The 22,043-nt window shown below is 38.5% G+C and overlaps 1 protein-coding gene across 1 annotated transcript in view; it reads right to left on the minus strand.

Annotated features, from left to right (window-relative positions):
* Window positions 1-1,268: 1,268 nt before the first annotated feature.
* The window catches only part of LOC132916564 (transcriptional protein SWT1), a 321,821-nt gene continuing 301,046 nt past the window's right edge, over window positions 1,269-22,043 (minus strand). Inside the window, exon 10 of the mRNA XM_060976666.1 lies at window positions 1,269-1,355. Coding sequence (XP_060832649.1) covers window positions 1,284-1,355 — 72 coding nt within the window. The 3' untranslated portion in view covers window positions 1,269-1,283. The remainder of the gene's footprint in view (window positions 1,356-22,043) is intronic.

The following is a 22,043-nucleotide window of genomic DNA, read 5'->3' on the forward strand; positions in this document are numbered from 1 at the left end:
TCGTGATAATGCTACTGCTGGTGTATAAGATTTTTGTCTTCATCCGGGTCGGCACTATGAGGAACAGCGAGCAACTCCAACATAAAAATTCTTCAAGGATTCCATTCAAAAACTCTAAAATCCTTAATAGATGCACGTTGGTATGTTCCAATGAAACAATACATCGCGACCTTAAGATACCCACAGTTAAAGAAGAAATATCCAAATACAGTAACAGATATAATATAAGAGTTAACAACCACCAAAACCCATTAGTTACCCAATTACTTGACACGGCGGATCAGAACCGCAGACTAAAAATACCCCTTAGATTGAAGCATTAGATTCAACTAGAATCTCACATACTATAAACTTTTATAATCCAAGTTACAGTACCACGCCAAAAAAATTTACTTTAAATTCTGTATGAGAATTGATTATAAATAATCTACTAAATTAAAAAAAAAAATCCGGGTCGGAGGATTTTCTTCCAACCATCGGGACCGCTCCCTTCTTCTCATTTAGGAATCGTGAAAAACAGGACTATAAGTGTCGGGATTCGAATCTGGTCTGGAACGTTTGTAACTAATTACTCTAACCACAGCACTGTCGTCATCCAGCCAAGGATAGAGTCTTTGTGTAGCAAGCTACGGGACAAAAACCGTTGGAAAATTTTGCTGTCGAGTGCCGCTACAGGAATTGTAAGAGCTACGAGCAAACACCTGCACTTTTCAGCTAATTTTTCAACCAACATGGAATCGTCGTCACATAAACGTGACGATATACAAATATTCATTTCCGATCGTGAAAATGACATCGAACTAAGAAGCGTATTTTATCGTGTTTCTTATGACCTTCGAATAAAGAACAAGGGAAGAAATGGAAAAAAGCCTATGTTCACGAACAATAAGCGGAATTTAGAGTTTCACTGCTCTATCGATCTCCCTGGACGATTACCTATGTACATTGGTCTCTCCGTCTTGGAGAAACCGGAAGCGTGTGCGGTCAAAATCGGCCATCGTCTAATATTCGACGGAGTAACCGCATAAAAGGAGATAAAACGTGGCCGAAGGAATCTCGGGACAGATCATTTCAGGAAGGATCCCCCTAAGTACGACAAAACGCCGTCGGAGGACTTTGTAGAATCCCGTGCAAGTTTACAATAAGCGTCGCGTTACGAGCCAGGAAAATGGACGACGTGAAACGTTTCACGACCATAATCCGTGGGGAGAGAGCGGTATACGATACTAGATAGGCCCCGCAGCTTCCTTCACGATACGGGGTCTAGGGATCTAAACAATCTTCTATCCTGTGCACGAGGATCCTGCCCTCGTAGGCAATAAAGCCCGGCTTTTCGTAGCTTTGCCTTTTACCCTCTCTTTTCCCGCGGGAGAAAGTAAAAAGCCACCGACTATTTCTTTGCCGGGGTTCGTTTTCTTCTACGTGCCTCATCGCCGGGACCTCGTCTCGTTCCGCCTCGTATCTTCGATCCACCGTCATCGTTCCTCTCGCTTCCTCTTTTCCATTCTTCCTGCCATTTCTCTTTCTCGCCTTCTTTCTTTATCTACGATTGCAAAATCGCGTTCCCGATGAAACGATTTCCAACCTATCTCGTTCATGGTTTTTCCTTTCTGCCGGTCCGACTGTTAGTTAACCCTAGAACGAGACGGGGCGGGTTTGCCAGTGGACATATCGTATTTGGAGAGGGATTTTCCAAGTGAAAAGTATGTCAAACTGTCGCTGGCTAGAATGGAACTGGAAGTGTGAACGTTTGAAACGAAACTCGTGTATGGGGAAACTGGATTTTTCGATGGTTTTCAGGCAATTGTTTGGCAAAGGACTGTAGAAATATTTGCGCAGATTGAAAAAAAAAACGTTTTATTTTATTCTATTTAGAATTTTTACAACTGTTCTAATATGGAATAGAAAAGTCGTATGCGTTTTAAAAATATGAAAGAAAATATCCAAAGCGAAGATCCAACCATTTACATTGCACATTGTTAATAATTGAATATTCACTGATCTTTCTGGACATTTATACACAGTATGAAGTACTATTTTTCTTCCCAAACTGTTTCTCATTTTCAATCATTACAAATACATTTGCATAAGAATTTCAATTATCTGAATGAAAAATCATAGATAACGAAAAGGATCCTATGAATTACTCGGATCTAAATAAATGCTACACACGTATTATCAAATTTTATCGTCATTATATCCATTAAACGAATGAAACTCGTCTTACAACGTGACACGATTTATAAATAACACAGTAACAACGAATCATTCGCAAATCTAAAAGTCTTTGAATCGTTGGTCGCATATCGTTCATATTGGGTTGGCAACTAAGTGATTGCGGATTTTTTCGCTAGGTGGTAATGACAAAATCCGCAATAATTTAGTTGCCAACCCAATATAAAAGTTACAAGCTACAAAAATATGTTTCATCCGTGAAACGTTAATCATTGATCAATTAATGTTTCGCTTATGTCTTATCTAAAATTCTACGATCGTTACTCGTGCATATTTCATAATTATTTAGACTTATTACATAGAATTTATTTATAGATTTATTACATAGAATTTTCGCAAATATTTAGCGAACAATTTTCGAGGTTTTTCCGTGCGTTCCACGAGGATTTTTATAGAGATTGGAGGAGCAAGAGAGCTTAATATACACGAGGAGAAGACGTTTTCACGATTGGGAATTATTGCATGAAATCCATCGCCGGCAATGTATTCATTTATGCGGTCGGTATGAATATCATTTATCCGACTGGGCGATATGATATTTCGCGATGTAAGGCTTCGATATTACAATTTCAAATTTCGACTGAGAGCTTGCTGGGTGTAACGCGACGCATTAAGCAGGGTCAATATCGACGGGATACCATGAGTATTCCGCAGGTGTTGCCACGTCTGTCGCGTGTGTGCAGAGGATTCCTATCGGGTGTTAAAGGAAATAGAATAGAAACTCGTGGAATTTCCGAACAAATGTATTAGTGCTTCCCCTGAGGCAAAATTTACCACAGCCACCGCTGCTACTTCTTCGGTAGAAATTTAGCAGATAAGACAATTATCATTGAACGATTACTCCTACCATTAATTGAAAAGATCCAGTGAAACGAATAAAAGTTAGAAAACCTATCGAACATCTTGGTGACAGACGCGCACCTACGATTCGAAAGATCGTCAAAAACTTTTCATTTTTCTGCGCATGAAATTTGTTTCTTTTCGACAAGATTACATTTGCTACGGAGTATAAAATTGAATAACAATGGTATTTCGAAAATCGTAATTCTTCTTAAATAATTCTTCGAAAAAAAGTTGCTGTTTTTTGAAATACGCTACGTCCGACCATCAAACTGTGTACTTCGTATCCACCACCTCTAAACGAATATAACACTGTAAAAAAAAAAAAAAAAAAAAAAAGAAAAAACGATCGAAAGTAAACTCATGGCCAAAATTGATCCACTGCTATAACAGAACAAATATAAAATCACTGTCATTTCCAAAGAATTTCTTTCCATCTCGCATGAATCGCGATTGCATCGAACGTACAATACGAAGGGACGCCTTGCCGACTTGTCAACTTTATTCAGCAGTGATTCGATATCCAGAACCGGTGACAGGAGGGCAAAACGACAGGATCTCCTCCTGCCGATCGATCGATGCCTCGGCCCGTGTGCATAGGACACGAGGAAACACGAGTTACGCGAATACCACGTACCGAATGTTATATGGAACGTGGATAGACGTGTACGTACACTCACAGTCACACGTATACACACGTATAGGTACAGGCAGCAGGACGAATTCCAGAGACAGCTTGATGGATGATACCTTTGTGTCTTCGTTGCGTGTACACATCGCGCGCATCATCTACGAGGATCGCGCGTTCCAGCTCGTTCGCGTGCGACAAACGTGCGAGGAAGAAATTCGACCGTGTTCGACAAATATTTTCCGACGAAAGTGTGCCCTGTTGCTTTTTCACCAGCGAAAATATCGTTAAATGTTATTATGGGCCGTGTTAAAAGCTCGGTCGAGCAAACGAGAATAGCAGGATTTCGAGAAAAGCATGTATCGGTGGTGGAAGATTGATATCTCGTCTGGGTTTTTAGGGTTGACACAGCACCGATCGATCATTCGTCCTAATTCGGAAAGAAACGCTTTGTTAGGGTCATTTGTCCATTCTGTACGTTGTCGAGATAATCTTCGCTTAGGCAACTTTCGGAAAGTCTACGAATTCTTGAAAGTCTATTTCGGAAATTCTTACCGCGAATTAAAAAAAAGCTCGGCGGTGACAGAGCAAGTCGCAAAGCAAACAGTAACTCAACGTGGCCGGGTTTCCTTCGCGAATTAGTAGCCTGAGTCACGCTACTCCTACCATATACGAGCTGGCGATGACATACAACAGTCAGAATGCGCAGACCGTATCTAATCTCGAATCAACGATGGAAACGGTTCAATTGCATTTGGCTATGTAACGCGCGCGGAGAAATGCGCAAGTCTCGATGAAAAGAAGACGGAAAAGCAAGTAATCGCGGAAAGAAAATCTTTCAGTAATTGGAAATCTTTCAAACTTCACGGATTTTCTTCAACATACACGGCCAGCGTATTAACATTTTTCTTCTTTATAACAGATTTGAGGGTGAATTTTTAAGAACGATAAATATTCGAAGAAATTGAATCGTAAATTTCGAGAAAGTATAGTTTCGTTGTCTGCTTCGAGTTTCGATTGTTCCGTTATTGGAGAAGTTAACAAATATCGGTGATTTCGAGATTGGACCTCGTGATCGATATTTTATATTCTTCCTTCTCATAATTTTGAATTTCCAGACTTTTTCCAAAAGCTCCAACTTCGACAAATAAAAAATTAAAGAAACGTAAGTATGAGAATAAGGTTTGGTCTATGGTTCAAACTCTAATCATTTGATCATTGAAGAAATTGGTTATCGAATGTAGGATTCTTTGGCGTTTAGTATTTCCCTACTGCGTCTATCTTTTCCTCTTGCTATTGGGTTGGCAACTAAGTTATTGCGCATTTTGTCAATACCATCTAATGACAAAATCCGCAATCACTTAGTTGCCAACCTAATATATTACTGTTTGGCAACTTAAGTTCAAAAGCAGCAAATTTCTAACGCGCGATATTAAAATCTCAATTTTTTATTCCAAACAAACTACGATCATTTCCTTCTGTAATCTTCAAGCTTCGTTTCGATCATCTTACTCGCGTTCCACGTCGCAACAGTTTTACATCGCATTCCTAGAAGACGTCGCGTCGCGGCGTCGCTCGACTTTCCAAAGAATCTTATCTGTCTATTCGATTCGCCAATGTTTGTCCATCTCCTCTTTCTGCGAGCTGTTCCACGACATTTCTCGTTTCCTCGCGGACCACGCGATCGTTGTGGTCGTCGTCCGTGTCCAACGAATCGATCGATGGAAGGGAGGAAACAGTCTTCTCCGATAGTTTCTTAACCTCTGCACGCTGTGATAAGAGCCGATACAGCGAACGACAATGGCGACGCTCTTGTCACTTTGGTGATCGTATAGATCGGGATGAAAGGCGACGAACGTCCCCACGATCGACGGGAACAGCACGGCCGATGTTATTATAAAGAACGTCAATGGTGGTGTTCAGCGAACCTGCAGCACGTGACACGCGTGAAATAAAAAATGTCGTTCTATTCTTTTGCCCACGTAGTTTACGTTTACTAAAGCGTTTATCATAGCCATAATAATTCCATAAGGTATTATTGTTAGGAAAATTCGCGACGAAATTGAAGAAAATACGAGACGCCATGTATTTTCATGGAATCAACGTTTTATCGAATATATGTAATATTTAGCGTATAATTTGCATGACTTACTATCACCTATCAGGTACGTAGATTTATTTCAAAAAATCATTTGTCTAGTAAATACTTCTCAAGCAAGTAATACTTTCATAGAGCTTTGTAACAATTTTTTGTTATTCGTTTGGAATATGTATGGATTTTTGTTCCGCTAATTAAATATAGTTACGCAAATTAAATTGTCAGCAGTGTGCATGGAATATTCAGATGGATACGCATATCCACGTGGACGCTAATAAACTATAAACAATCATTATGAGAGACGTGATAGATATCGGCGCGTATATTTTCTTGTTCATGCGTTGGACACGCGTGATTATTTCGTAGTTTATTAAGCAAAATACCACAATTTTCAATTTACCTCTGGTGAATATGTTTCGATGTTTTAATTGCAAAATAGAGCATACTTTCGTTCGTACTCCATGTAAAAAGTTGTATCCTGGTGCGTCAGAGAAAATAATTACGAACTTCGTTGTATCGAAGAATTTATTCGACCAAATGCTATGTTAAACTCAGCAAAAGTAGGTATATGTAGTGTACATTTTCATACGCAAAATATGCACAACGTTAAAAAAAATATTCTTGAAAAAGAACTACCAGAGGAAAACAGTAGCTTTTTTATCATATTTTATTATATCATATTATAGCATATAATAGTATCATAAAACTAAAGCAATGTCCGTTGTATCACAACTGTAGATCAATTATTATAATTTTGTAAAATGCTTAAACAGACTCTCGTGCGAGGGGGGTGAAAATAGAGGTGAACATTTGAATATTGCCGGAAAAATACAAATACCATCATATTTATAATTCGTAATTATGTTCTCTACGATGATACTACACTTTAATTTCGCAACTGCATAATTACCTTCAACGCTACTAACTCAAGTGATCTCGTGAATACTAATTTGGAAATTTTCGTTGAATTTTGAGGCGCGTCACGCCGGCATTGTTCATCGTGCTTGTCCGTTCGCGTCGTAATATGTTATTTCGGCCATTATAACGCGCAGAGGCGTGAAAAGGTTATGAAATTATTCAGGAGGACATCGATTTTCCATCGACAGGTGGGTACGGGCGATAAAGCAACGGGATCGGTCGATACTCGGCGGTGCCGAGCGAGGAACAAAACGCGTGAGGCGTGTGTGACGGCCGATTCCAGGCCTTTGGCGCCAAGTAATTTATTCCCGCGTGATAAATCACCGTGTAGCCCGGTTGAAATTGCGCGTTAAACAATAGCCTCGCCGATAACTGTAACTGCGCGTTTGTCGAACTGGCTTGCATATAATTAGCGTACCGGTTTTTATCTCGCAAATGCTATTATCTAATATAACGAACGTTTCATTTGTAAAAAAAAAAAATAATATAATTTGTAGTTTAGTAATTTAGTATAGTCGATTTTCTTCGATAGTATTCGTTCAAAATAATCCTTTGTAATACAGAACAAGGTACAAAGTCGTTCCTTAATTTAACGTAGTCTATTCATTTTTCAGTGTTTTTCCCTTCCAAATGATCGTTGAATAAAAGAAGAAAGAAAGGGTGAGCTTGTCATTTACTCTTTGAATATATTACGAATATATGTGTGTTTATGAATACGTTAGACGAATATATTAAGGTAGCTTTGCAATGGAATTATTTCACGTTGTTTTACATTATGTGTGAACACGTTCGGTTTTTAGCCGAGTTTCGTTAATATTTATCTTCCGTTGGTGCGTTTTAGCTCTCGTTAGTATTCATCAAATAGGTCGATCGTGGTTGGTGAATATGTTTCTGCACGGTTTCGCTGCGATTCGATTATTTCACGTTGACATATATCGAATATCTCTGTGCTATGTGTCAGTGTGTACGGGTTTATTCACTTTTTTATCTATGCCGTAGCGTTCAGTTATTGACATTCTTTGCTTTAACGTCTCACTACCAGCAATATTTTCTTTCCGTTGTAGTGTAATTATTATTTAACAAATCTAACAACGAAGATTTACATCAAAGTTACTAAAACCTCACGCGTTATAGGATTCTGCACCTTGCAATATAAATAATCATCTCGTTTGCACAGTTCGAAGAAAGTGAAAACTTACCGATCATTTGTACGTCGTGCGATCCATTTGAAAGATTTTATCTTAGTAAATTGAATTTTCGAAAAAAACGCTGTATTATTTGCCAGACGACATACCAATCGAATAGTTGGAAAAAAGTCTTGAACCGTGGGCGGCGCGGCGGAGAAAAGATTGCAGATTACTCGAAACCGATCCATCACGTCGGCGTTGCATCGATAAGCGTATCCATTGGGCGGCGAATAGTGGCAGGCCATTTTCCGGAAACCACGGGGAAGGTCACGCTCTTACGATATTTCGCCCCTAGTGGAGGGCGGTGAGCCGCGATTAATCGCAGGCGCGGCATAATACGACGGTGCCGTATAAACAGCGCGGCACGATCATTTTCCAATGAACTGTTCTCAGATTAATGAACGCGTGTGTACGCACACCTACATCATCGTTATATTTATCTATGTATGTATTATGTACATGGATGGTGCACGCTCACGCACCCACGCTTTACCACTCGTGTGTGCGTACCACTCGTACGAGCCTCGTATCCGGTGGGAACAATGTAGCGTAATAGCGAACCCGGCTCCGATTCCGCTTCGACTCTCTTTTTCCACCGTTTTCTGTTTAACCAAGCTTCGATCACGCGTCCCATTTTTCTTCTTCCTTTTTCTCTTTTTTTTTTTTTCTGTTCGTTTCGTTAATGGCGCCGCGTGGAACGAGTTGCTGATAATTTGAATTGTAGAACCGAGTTTCGTTAGGATGTTTTAGCAACGTTATTTGCGAAATAGTTATTCCAAGATAAATAAAATTGTTACGTTGGAAGATAGAATTCGCTTGTGAAGTTTATTAAATGAACGATGATATGGCTGTAGGTGGAGGTTTCGTACGGTGTTACGGTGCTTTGGAAAATACTGTTTGGTGTTTGCAGGAAAGAAAATCTAATTATCCCGTTGAAAAATATGGTTCTGTTGGAATTTATTAAAGAAATTCTGTTATATGTACTTAGGTGTATCGTAATGGAATTAAATTGTAAGATTATAAATTACCTTTTCAAGATTAATGTCACTGGCAGTATGTCTGTATCGTGTACTTATAACCGATTTGTATAGACCATCCGTCAAAGTCGAGAACACCGCTGGTTTTTATTCATCGCTTCCCGGGCTTACTTTAACCGTAAACCATTTTATATTGCGTTTCTCTGATTCTTTCTTCCTCTTATAATTAAGCCAACCAATCTCGTTACTCTGCCACGTAATTAATATTCTATCTCTTGCAAAATAAATCGCTTACTATCGCGCGTTTATTTATCGTACGAAGATATTTGCGGAAACAAATACGAAGATAAATTAAAAGAAATTAATGTTTGTAATGTGCATTTCGATTTATGCAGTCGACCAACGTAATGAATAACATTCGACGGATACAGATTGTTACAACATTTTAACGTTATATTTCAGTTCCCCTTTAGATTGAAGCATTAGATTCAACTAGAATCAAACATATTATAAACTCTTATAATCCAAGTTACAGTACCACGTCAAAATACAAATTACTTAAAATTCTGTATGAGAATTAATTGTAAATAGTCTACAAAATAAAAAAAAAATATTTCAGTTTGTATTTAGTTTGTAGTTTAGTTTGGATTTTAGCGTTAAACATCTGTGCCTCGAACGAAGCTGGAGAAAACGCCAGGAAATATTATTTCGTTGCTCTTATCGCGTGTCATTTAATTAACCGCATTTTCATTGGCAAATATCGTTCACCGAAATAACCTGCTGGTCTCACCCTGTTTTACGACTTTACCCTCGCGATGGTATCGCGATGAATCTCGTTTCGAGTACGATGATGGATGTTAGGAACGTGTACGGTCTCTAGCAAGCTTTATAATCAAGTTTCGAAACATCATTCACTGATCGGTGGATCGCGGTTGCAATTGGCCCATTAGCCGCATCCAATTGGTCGTATCGCAACACACGTTTCGCTGTCTTTCCCACTACCTGCTGTTGCTTATCGTTCTATCGCCTGTGTGTACGATATTGAATTATCGGATTAATATCGCGTATCGTATCATCGCATCCCAAAGTAATCATGGCAGTGCATTGTGTGTACGCGAGTTGTTCTAAATTCTAAGAGATTAATTCGTTGGAGTTTGAAAATTCGTATTTACCTTTGAACATTTTGATTAACTTTTAAATGTTTTGTAGTTGTGACGTTGGAAATGCTCTAAATTTTAAATTCTAGAATTCGTTTCACTTTTAACTGATATATTGTATCATTATTATTATTACTATTATTATATATTATTTATATTATTTAATACTTTATTATTATTATTATATATACTTTCTGATATATTGTAGAGTTGTTGGAAATAAAAGTGTTCTTTGTTTATGATTTCAGTTAGACAGAAGATAATTTCTCTTTATTTTACATTATATTATTTCCATTTAATTTACTGCACCTTTTAGTGGAAATTATAATTTTGGAAGATGAAAGAGTTAAGGTTCCTTGTTTTTAATATTTGCCTTTTACATCAGTTCAACACCCTCGTTATTTTAAATTGAATTATTTGTTAACTATGTGAATAAATTCCATTGCTACCCTGGCTTTTTAAATCCATTGTGCGATATCAAAATATCAATAATCAATAATGAAAGCATGAAGATTAGTAGTATAACGAAATGGACGAATATACACATATACAATGTTTGCATGACGTATTCGTGTACGGTACATAAAAAGATAGTATCTACCATCATAAAAGTCACTTTAGTTATTTTTTCACGTTAACTTTAATTTCCTAGTATCAAAGCGGAAGATTAATCGGTTAAATTTTTCCACGAGAAATTACAATAGCATTTATCACACATCGCTGGCCTCGAATTCATAGAAATTGCCTTATATTTTACGTTAATAACGCTATAACGAAGCGTAGAACAAATCGCGGTGAGACAAGATTTCTACGAAATCAATGAGAATATTAAATCCTGCTTACTTGTTTCTCGTCGAGTCAGCAAGGACCGAGACACGTTTTCCATTTTCACGAGCCACGTATCTGAAACAAGAAAGACAGCGTTTAAATTCTAAAGAAATCCAAAAGGAACCAAACAACGTCCAATAGTCTCCACTTACAAAACGCACTCGTTTAAACGTTTAAAAATCAGAATAAAAATAAATAATAATCGTTTCGACTAGAAACAACACGAACAGCACACGAAAGGAACCCTCGTAAATGAATTTTCGCGGCCAACTAATCAAGTCCTCCATCTGTTCTCTTTAGTTTTGCGGACTTGTGTCATGAAACAAAGAATCATCAGAGGACCATAGTTAAAGCGGCGCGTATGTGTCCGTGTCATGGAAACGAGAATGTCCGCAACAGCTCGAAATATACACGCGCCTTAATTTTATGGCAGGTTGCTTGGTCTGTTCTCTATGTCTGTGTGCGGACCGAGGAAGACCAAGCCGCATTCGACCAAGCTTTACGACTTCACGGTTTCTGTGTTCGCGGCTGTGGGCTCGAATGAACACGGTACGCGGTACAGAAATGGTCAGCAGCAGTTGGCCATCCGCAATTGTATACCGCGACTATATACATACGGCGGATCGAACTCCATCGAACCTGAACAACGAATCGGTCTAATGGCTTTACGATCTGTACGGAAAGTTCGTTTAATGGGAAACGAACACGTGACTGGGCGAGAAGCTCTTTGTTGAGTAGTGGTTTGATCTCGTACCGTTTTTCAACTGACGAATGGCATATACAGTGGCTAGGAAAAAATATTGCTATGCTGTTGTTTTTGTCATGGCAAACATTGGCAGTTTCTAATTTTAGATTTTAAGCTTCCACGATGCGATGACTGATGGATGTCATGCTTTTGGTTACTTGGCATCGATCGTGCTATTCGTTGCACTTTCGCGCCAGTGTTACGAGAATGTCACGCAGGAAACGCAAGAAATCACGAAATTGACAGATCACCGGTAATCTCCTCGCAGTTCGAACGTTGCACGAATAAGGTAAAGAATCGAATTTTAGATATAGCCAAATTTATTGTCCGTGTGGCGGCACTCGAAGTGCCTAATGAGCCATCAATATCCCGAGGGTCCTTCTGCCGAATGTTCGAGAAGAAGGCGTGTCTCCTAACAAACGCGTGGATAGTGGGGATATTGAGGGGTGACAAAAGAAAAAGAAACAGATCCGATCGAAAGTTAAATTGTAAGAGCTTCAGTCTTGGAAAGTCACGACTGGAGTTCAGAAGTAAATTGTAGTTAGTGTAAACCAAGTGTCAAGAAATAAATTCTCTCTTTTTTATTTTCATTTTTTATTTTCATCTTCGATTTTTCTTTTTTTTATTTTACGTGACAAAGGCGTGCGTGGCAACGGTCGCGGACGCCTAACAAACGCGTGGATATCGAAGGGTGACAAAAAGAAAAGAATCGAATCTGATGGACAGTTAAGTTTGAACCAGGAAGCGATAAAGTCGAGTTGTAACCTCGCAGTGAGATTGACTAGCGAAACTGAGAGCGATACGAGACGCGATCAAAAGAAGACACTTGTTAATAAATGTATTGTTGACCAAAATAACCGAGTGATTATTTAACGCACTACACTCAATATCACCTTATACGAATCCAAAAAAGTGACGGTTCAGAGTATTGTAACAAAAAAGGTGTTGAGTGCTGATTTGTCAGGGTTCTTATACTAAGGTTTGGTCCCTCTGAAGGGGTTATCGTCGGGTGTAAATCAAAGGTGACTATTCCGTTACTATCTGGTTATTGTTTCGATAGCTGTGGCATGCAGGATGTTTTGTCCACTCTATTACTGCTTCTCGGGGTGTGACATTTTCAATGCTGTCTGCTAAATCGTGTATCTATACGTGTGTTCAAATCCTTGTCGAGAGACTCACGGAATTCTGAACGTGCGTTTAGGTCAAACGAACAAGAACATAGAACGAGAACGAGAACACCACTCGCTCATCTGATAACGTCAGTCATCCAACAATCTGTTCAATTATATTTACACCAAAGGAGCTTGTTCAGGGTGAACGAGATCGAACGATTTGGCGAGCAGAAGTCAAATGGCGAAAGAATACTTATTTATACTTTAATTTTATAAAAATCGGCTAAGAGTATCATAAAAAGCAAGCGAAAAATCAAAGCAAATTCAGCCATCGATGTATATAGACCTATAAATCAATTGGAAATCAGGCTAGTTCTATCATATATTCTATAATTCCAACTATTCGGACAATTCAATTTATCCGCGGACGTGCGTCATTTCCGCGTTACAGCGATGGATATAGCGGCTCATCAATTACCAACATTACACCGCGCGTTTACTAATGCGACCGAATCATAACTGATAACGTCTGCCGTGCAAGAACGTTTGCGAGGCAAGTAAATATCAGCGATCGACCTGATGCATCGCAATGTGCTCTCGTATCAGAACGAGCATCCGTAAACAAATGATCTACATTAGCATTAAAATTACTCGAACGTCCCACGTAGCCAGGTAGCTTAACACGAGGGTACACTCGCCGGATCTCTGATCCTAATTTTCAGAAATCGACCTCTATGTTATAGCGAATCCTTATTGCTTTCTGTCACGATGCTCACTCCTTGTACGTGAATTTACACGCATAATTCCCAACGGTTTGCATGCGCGTCGTCCACAAACGATAAGTAGATATGTGTTCTACTGGCTCATTGGCAGACGCTCCAACTTAAACGTGCAGAGTAAAATAATGCTATATAAAGCCATATTAAAATCTGTTTGGATCTATGGGATCCAACTATGGGGAACAGCGAGTAATTCCAACATAGAAATTCTTCAACGATTCCAATCGAGAATCTTAAGATCCCTAATAGATGGACCTTGGTACGTCACCAACGAAACGATACATCACGACCTCAAGATACCCACAGTCAAAGAAGAATTATTCAAATTCAGCAATAGACATAGCACAAGAGTTAACAACCACCAAAACCCTCTAATTACTCAACTACTCGACACGTCGGAACAGATCCGCAGGCTAAGAAGACATTACACCTTAGACCTAAGCACTAGATTCGAATAGAATCAAACATACTATAAACACTTATTAATCATGTCATAATACCATATCAGATAAATTTACTTAAAATTCTCTAACGAGAATTGATTGTAAAATAAACGTAAATAAAAGAAAAAAGAAAACTTCTAAGAAAACTCTACATCTGGTCTTTAGTTTTCTCAAGCACTGAAGCCATCGACAGCGTATAGACAAAAGACTGGGTCGAAGGCAAACCATAAACAGTAGATAGGCGACGTTGGGTTCAGGGTTTTCAGTCATAGGGTAACACTGCTAGCGTGCGGATCTGGATCAGCTCAATTATATTCCGATTTGTATTTATACTTTAGTATTTAACATATATCTTCTACCTTACAATTTATCCACGCGTTCCTTTGTATTCACATACATCTAATAACCTCAACAGATATAATCCGGAGAAGATCAGAATCTGTTTCATATCTCCAAAAGTTACTATTAAACCGAAGATGAAGTTAAAATATTAACCCTTTGCACTCCTATATCAAGTGTAACATCAGTTTCTATCTCAGGATCTCCTTTATCGAGTCCCAATCGACATTCTTTTCATTCCGACCTTTTTTTCTGAAACGTGCGAAAGAAAAGCAGGATTGCATCCTGGAAATTGTTTCAAGATATATCATACACTTAAAAATTACAAAATACAACAATAGCGTGAATAAAACTGGTAGTTAAGCGAATTTGTTTCTTCCTTCATTTATTTAAATTGTCTTATTTTTTAGTTCAAGTAAATTTCCAATAAAACACTTAAAAGCGTTCGGAACTGCTGCTAACGAAATTCAAATAAAATTCGCAGTGTAAATGGTAAAGAATATTATCAACTACTAGGTGCGTTAATTACTATACGTAACGTATATAACTTCGTATATGACACAAAAATGAAAAAGGAAAATTCCTGAGTAACTGTGAAAACATGGGACACGAAAGATCATCGAACGTCGAGTGTACCCCGTATCTCGTCAATGACAGCACCGAGTAAAACATTTTATCAACATCCAATAAATCTACCCCTTTGTTCGATATTACATACTCAGCGTAGCGTGACCCACCCCCTTGCGTCATTTGCATCACAATTTGCCGGACACCGCGCACGCGGCGCTCGTATAATTACCCGATCATAGGCGGTTAGAGCAAAAGTATGGTGGCGCGAGCGCGTATCGCCGCGACCGATCGTTGTAATCGTTCCGGCATGGGATAAAAGCGCGGCAGGGTTGGTCGGTTTCTCCTGGTCTCGAGTCGAGAGGGAGTTTCGACAGGGAACGTGGCAGCCAGGGTATGGGGTGCCGGGATTCCGGGGTTCGCAGGATAATTTCACGGTCCGCCGCGCCAGCGACTAACCGGCTGACCGCTCGACACACGCTCGCGACGCTCCTGTGCAGATTTGCGCGCCGTCGAATCGAGACTCGCCGTGTGGTTGCGATCTAACGCGGTTCCACGGCTTCGTCCAGGACCGATGTCTATGGCCACAATCGCCTGTTCACACGCGCCGAGAGAAGCTGCGAATCTGTGAAACTCACGTACAATCTCGTCAGCTGCAGATTGATCTTGCGAGCGAGGATAAATTTGAGATTTCAGCTGTTCAGAGATCGAAACGGTTAACTCGAAGTTGGAGGAATTTTCGCACGAATTTGGTCGCAAACGCGTTGATTGGATCGTATTTGCGGTGAACAAGCGGAGTGTGTCGAGTTTGATACGAGATTGGTTCTTGAATTGTTCTTTCTTCTTTTAGACGATTGTTGGTCTTGTAGGTGTTTTGAGGCAATAGACAGATTTGTATCGTTTGGAGAAAATGTTTGGTGTAAGTAGACACGAGAGATCGTGGGATTTGTATTCTATAGTTTTGTCGAATCCTTATGTTCCAATTTTGGTTTAGCCCGTCGTAAGGAACGAGAAGAGTTTCAATGTTTTATAGAAAGTGTAAAATTGAAATGGGAAATTACATGTATATTAACAACAGCTTTTTCATTATTTCTCCAATTTTTATGCCAATTTTATTGTTTTAAGAAACGACGAGATTTTTAATGCTTCGAGGAAGAATTTAGCATAAAGTTCAAACAGAACTAGAAATGGAAAATAGTAAAAAGCTTGATCTTAGGAAGTGGCAAGGAAATTTTCTTAGTTGAAGCAACGCCTTAATATCAAGAATATATAATCGTAACTAAAGTTTCCACGAGATTATACAGGGAATTTCAAAGATTTTGCTGCGATGGCAAGCGATGAATTGGTTTAGGCGATTGGTCGCAGACGAGTCGCTTATCAAGAATTCGTATCGTTCGAGTAGGAGATTAACATCGACGATTAAACCTTTACAATTTGTGTTATTCCTCGGGACGGCGGCATAAATCGAGGGTGGCGCATAATCCGAGATAAAACATTTGGCAAATGCAATAATCTATAAAAATGGAATCGATATTTAAACCGTACGGAGATTACGAGAAAGGCAATCACACGGTCGATCGTGAATTATTTGTCAGGGCGTTGCGTTTCGTTTCGGACCGAAAGATAAATTGGCTGAAATTCAAATTAATCGGAGAGAACGTGAAACAAAATGGCGAGTACCGATTCGAATAAAATGGCTTGCGCGTTTGACACGGTCTCGTGGGATTAAAAATCCTACCGTGTACCCGCGAATTTTCCATTCCACGGTTTAACACGACGTTTTCAACATAAACATAGCAGATAAACCTACCAGCTACAAAACTCTCAGTGGGAATAAAAATTTATTTAAGCCGAGATTGAAAATATCTTCTTTATCGTGTCTTTGTTATTCATTAAATTGTAACATACGATTCTTCTCGTTTCCCTCGATCGATGGTGTAACATCGGACGATGCTTGTCGATTTGATGTTCACGAATGTTGTACATAGGTCACTCAGGTAATTAAAAAAATTACATTTCAGAATTTATCATAATCGGAGGACACTAACGTCTGAAAAAGTCCAGTTGTTCTAAAAAGAAGATTTCATTTCTGAGATGAAAGCTCGTGTCACGTGTACTTTAACAAACAGCGAACAAGAATTTAGATATTCGATTGAATGAACAAATTCATTAAGAGAACTACATTCATTAATTACGCGTATTACTTTATTTGCAAACAAATCGATTACCTGTATTTGATTGTTTCATTAAAACAAAGTACAGTATAAACTTGCATCTACGTTTCAGCCAATTAAAATTATTATAAAAAACGATACCTCCAATTACAATTTATCACAATATTTCATTCTTTGTTTGTAATTCTACCAAGCCAGATTTAAATACAAATGTTTACACAGGGCTAATGATAAGTAATGGCGTGATAAAGTTTATTTATACGTTGCATGTCTGTCCAATTTATCGTAGCAGTTCTTCCTAGCGTAAAGAGCTTTAAGCGTGTGCCAATGAAACGATCGTAAAAATTCACAGAATTCAGGAGACTCGACGATTCTCTGTTTGAATTATCTCCGACGAAATTCAAATAGAAATTCGCGCTCACGTTTTCTCGAGTATCTGCCGAGACGTTAAGAGACAATTCATAGCGGTGAGAGTACCTACGAGACTCGAGCAGGTTTACGGGACCATTAAACCGGAAATTCATCAGCGCTGCACGATGACGACAGTAAAATTATCCCAGCCACATCCGGCGGTCTGCTTCGACGCGTCAGGTATTTTCATCTACGTAGTAAGCTGCTCGCTTTCTAAAATTAGCAAGCGGAGTTAATCCTGGAAAAAGAGACGCTGTGTCGCGATATATTTCGCAAGTGGATCCGTTTCGCCATCGAAAAGCTTTCACCCTCAAAATCCATTCATCCGATACTACCCTCTTTTCTGGTCCAAATTTCTCGCTCGAAGCAACACCTTTTTATTTCGTTCTAATCGCATTTTCCTTCTTCGTCGTTCGTACATCGACCACATCCGGTGCAATCGAATTCTCGATTACAACTTTCCAGTAATAAATTAATGCGATCACGGAGGCCACCTTTGATCTTTTAGAGACCGCTATGAATTTCATTTTTCTAGTGGTGAAGTTAATCCTTTGGCAGGTTATACGCGAGTTTCTGCCTGTGTGCACAAATGTACGATGGTAGTAGTTTAGATCTATGATGGTCGCTTCATATTCGGAAGATCGAAACAGTGGAGGGAAATTTTGCAACGAGGCGACTATTCTTGAAATCGTTCAAAATCAAGGTCATCGTTAATTTAGGTATGTTGTTGAATAATTATTTAGGTTGGGTACATCGGTGCGTAAAAATACATAACATTAACTTTCACGCGAAGGAAGCTGGCTCGTCGTCAAGTGCAAAGATCTTTTCTTCTCATGTGTAAATTGAATTTGAGATAGAAATAAAGCCGTTCGCATAATTTCATAGAATAATAATACGTAAATAATATGTAGTATATAAATCAGAGATTAACAAAGATGAAACAACAAGGATTCTTCTTCTAAAATACTTAATTTCATGTTATAATATTGTTACCTAAAATGGAGCATTAATTATACAGTATCTGTAGTAATTGTATCTATAAAGATATAAAAATGCATGAAAGCCTGCGATGTAATTGCAATAAATTAAAATAAAAAATCAAATAAAATAATATCTTTCAAACTTTCTCTCGGTTCGTCACTGTCGGTATGTGTAGGAGTATTTGAATAAATTTCGTGCCTTCATGGTGTATACTCGCTTTTCATCCTCACTGTATAAACAATCGCGTGATACTCCCCAGTTTCTGTTCTCATGTCCAACCAAGCTACGTGAGCTGTCTCGTTCCCTCTTGTCCGAGAACAGATCCAAGCAGCTGGATATTTAAATGCAAATTGAATATATAAAGCACGATGCTTGATCCTGCGAGTTTCACCCTTCCCACCCTTCTTCCAATGGTAGGTTACGCAGAAAATATCCTTTAGATTAGATAGAGTCACGTTGCGGACTGGTCCCACGACAGTTATAACCTGGTCACGTTCTCTACGACGTGCCGGACGTAAATAGATGTTGATCGATTCATACATGATACTGTCAAACTTACAACCACGTGCTCCATGGATCTTCCGTTGCTTTGTTTCATTTTCGGGATGTTGGATACTTCTCAGGGGATATTCCGCAAAATATGATGGATTCTAAAAATGGATTCTAAAAAAGAGACGAAGCGTATTTTAGAATGTTTCTCGTTGGTTTGCTGGATAGCAGATTATTGATTCACATAAGTGGTAAATGGCTAAAGAAGATTAAAGTATTTTATTGTAGTAAAGAGTAAAGTAGTAAGCATACTTTAGAAAGTTTTTGGTTGGTTTGGTGGATACTAGTATGTTAATCCAAACAAGTGGTAAATGGTTAAAGAAGATAAAAGTATTTTATTGTGGTAAATCTTAGAAAGTTTTTGGGTGGTTTGGTGGGTAGTAGTATACTGACTCAAATAAGTGATAAATGTTTGAAGAAGACCACAGTATTTTATTTTAGTAAATTTTAAAAAATTGTTGGTTGATTTGGTGGATAGTAGTATATTGATTCAAACAAGTGATAAATGGTTAAAGAAGACCAAAGTATTTTATTTTAGTAAATTTAAAAAAATTGTCGGTTGATTTGGTGGATAGTAGTATATTGATTCAAACAAGTGATAAATGGTTAAAGAAGACCAAAGTATTTTATTTTAGTAAATCTTAGAAAGTTTTTGGTTGATTTGGTAGATAGTAGTATATTGATTCAAACAAGTGATAAATGGTTAAAGCAGATCAAAGTATTTTATTTTAGTAAATCTTAGAAAGTTTTTGGGTGGTTTGGTGGATAATAGTATACTGATTCAAATAAGTGATAAATGTTTGAAGAAGACCAAAGTATTTTATTTTAGTAAATTTTAAAAAATTGTTGGTTGGTTTGGTTGATAGTAGTATACTGATTCAAACAAGTGATAAATGGTTAAAGAAGATCAAAGTATTTTATTTTAGTAAATTTTAGAAAGTTTTTGGTTGGTTTGGTGGGTAGTAGTATATTGATTCAAACAAGTGATAAATGGTTAAAGAAGACCAAAGTATTTTATTTTAGTAAATCTTAGAAAGTTTTTGGTTGGTTTGGTGGGTAGTAGTATATTGATTTAAATAAGTGGTAAATGGTTAAAGAATATCAAAGGCTAGATCCTGATAGTTAACTGTTTCTGGAAGTCTTTGTACAGGTAAAACATAGGTGAAAAATGTTTCATACGATGTTAGCTTCAAATCCTAGTACTCATTTACTAATGCGAAATACTGATGAAATTGTTCACAATGATCTTTGCTCTTTAAACATTTTGCTTTAATGTCACGGTACATGAGAGATTTCGATAGAAACGAAATATGGTGACAATAGTAGGTACCTTAGAACACTTTAATAGACACAGAAATCCTACCAAAAGGAAACCTTACGAATCCTCTGGTAGGTTTCAGACGAAATTTTCACGGTTTTGCTTTTCCACTTTGCGCTTGGGACGCCATAAATCGTTTGAAAACTCGTCAAGTTAACCAAGCATTGCTTCTTTCCATTTTACGTTACACTTCTGTCATCTCAATTGATAGAAAAAAACTAAACATTAAAATCACTAACGTTAATAATCAACTTAAAATCCTCTGTTGGCCCAAGAAACATTCTCGTTCCAAAAATCTATCAAACCGAACAAAATGACCGAATCATTGCAAAATGTCAATATTAATTAAACGGTAGAAAATGTAATAAAATTAACAAAAGTTTGCGTACAAATACAATGAAGAAAGAGACCTCGAACTTTTTCTTAACAATTAATGTATTTTACCGTACGAAGATAAAAGAATTCATAGCGGAAGACAGGAAAATTTCAGCGTTTAGTCAGAAAATACCATAGATTCTAGGCAGGTAGATAAAAGTACGATATCACAGTGGTCGAGCGATTTCCTTGTTGCAGTATGGACATCGGCCGATAACGGCTGGTGCCGCGATAATTGTCGCGGCGTAATTTTTCGTGCCGGGGCACTTTGCAGCCCGGAGCGCGGAAATCCACCGACTAAATCCCGCGGCACGTTTAATACCAGCATCTCTCTCTCTCTCTCTCTCTTTCTCTCCCTTTCTCTCGAATAGGGTTCACTTTAACTCGACGGTACAAAAGCTGGCCATCGGGCGAATGTGTCCGAATGAAAATTCTATAATTGGATCGTCTGCTCGTTAGCCTCGAATCGGCTTCCGTTAACGCTTCGAATTCGTTCTGGTCGAGCAAACGCGGCCAACCAACCCCCTTGATGGTTCAACAACGTCCAAGCGAACGAAGGAAAGGGTGAGAAACGCGACGGAAGGGTGTGTGTATTCGAGACGAGAATGGCGAAATGGCGCGGAGAAGAACGCGCGGATGGGTCGTCAGAGGAAACCGCTTATTTAAATTTGTACAAGGGACAAGTATCGCGGGACCGACATTAGAAATTCAATGGGTCCAAGGTATTAGCATGAACGATCGACGTGGTAATCGGTGAAATGTTATTAAAGAGCGGAAACGAAGTATGGCTTGAGGAGATGATTGGTTAATGGGAGGCTGGCTCAACGGAGTTCAGGTTAAGCTGTGCAGTTTCCTTCTACAGAGATTGTTCTGCTGTCCTTCGTGGTTTCTCTTTGGAAATCTTGTCGGAGGTTGTTCTGTAGGTGACTACTTAGGTAATTACTGATCTCCTCCAAGGTGGAATCTTTGTAGCTTGCGAGCAAAATTGTTGATAATATAAATACGCACTTTTGGATAGCTTGTAAAGAAGAATATGGTACACTGGAATTTTCAGGATATTTGTAATCTCTTTCATCGCAGGATACTTGAATTATCATACGACAATTATTCTTACGAAATCTTAGGTTACTACGGTATTTATTTTCCAAGGAAACGTGAAATCGATATTAGCGAGGATTCCATTGGTCGAAGGAAATAAAAAAAAAAGAAAGAAAACTGAAAAGGTTTGGAGAAATATTGATAGTCCTAGACTCTGTTATTAATTAAAAAGGAAGAGAAAGAGAAGAGACGAATGCTTGCGGTTTAAGAACAAAAGAAATGGAAGCAACTTGCAAAAATGAGTAAACTAAACGGAGAAACAGAGAAATGGCCTATCATTGAAA

This window comes from Bombus pascuorum, chromosome 2 (genome assembly GCF_905332965.1).
Source record: "Bombus pascuorum chromosome 2, iyBomPasc1.1, whole genome shotgun sequence".
In the NCBI taxonomy this organism is placed as follows: domain Eukaryota; kingdom Metazoa; phylum Arthropoda; class Insecta; order Hymenoptera; family Apidae; genus Bombus; species Bombus pascuorum.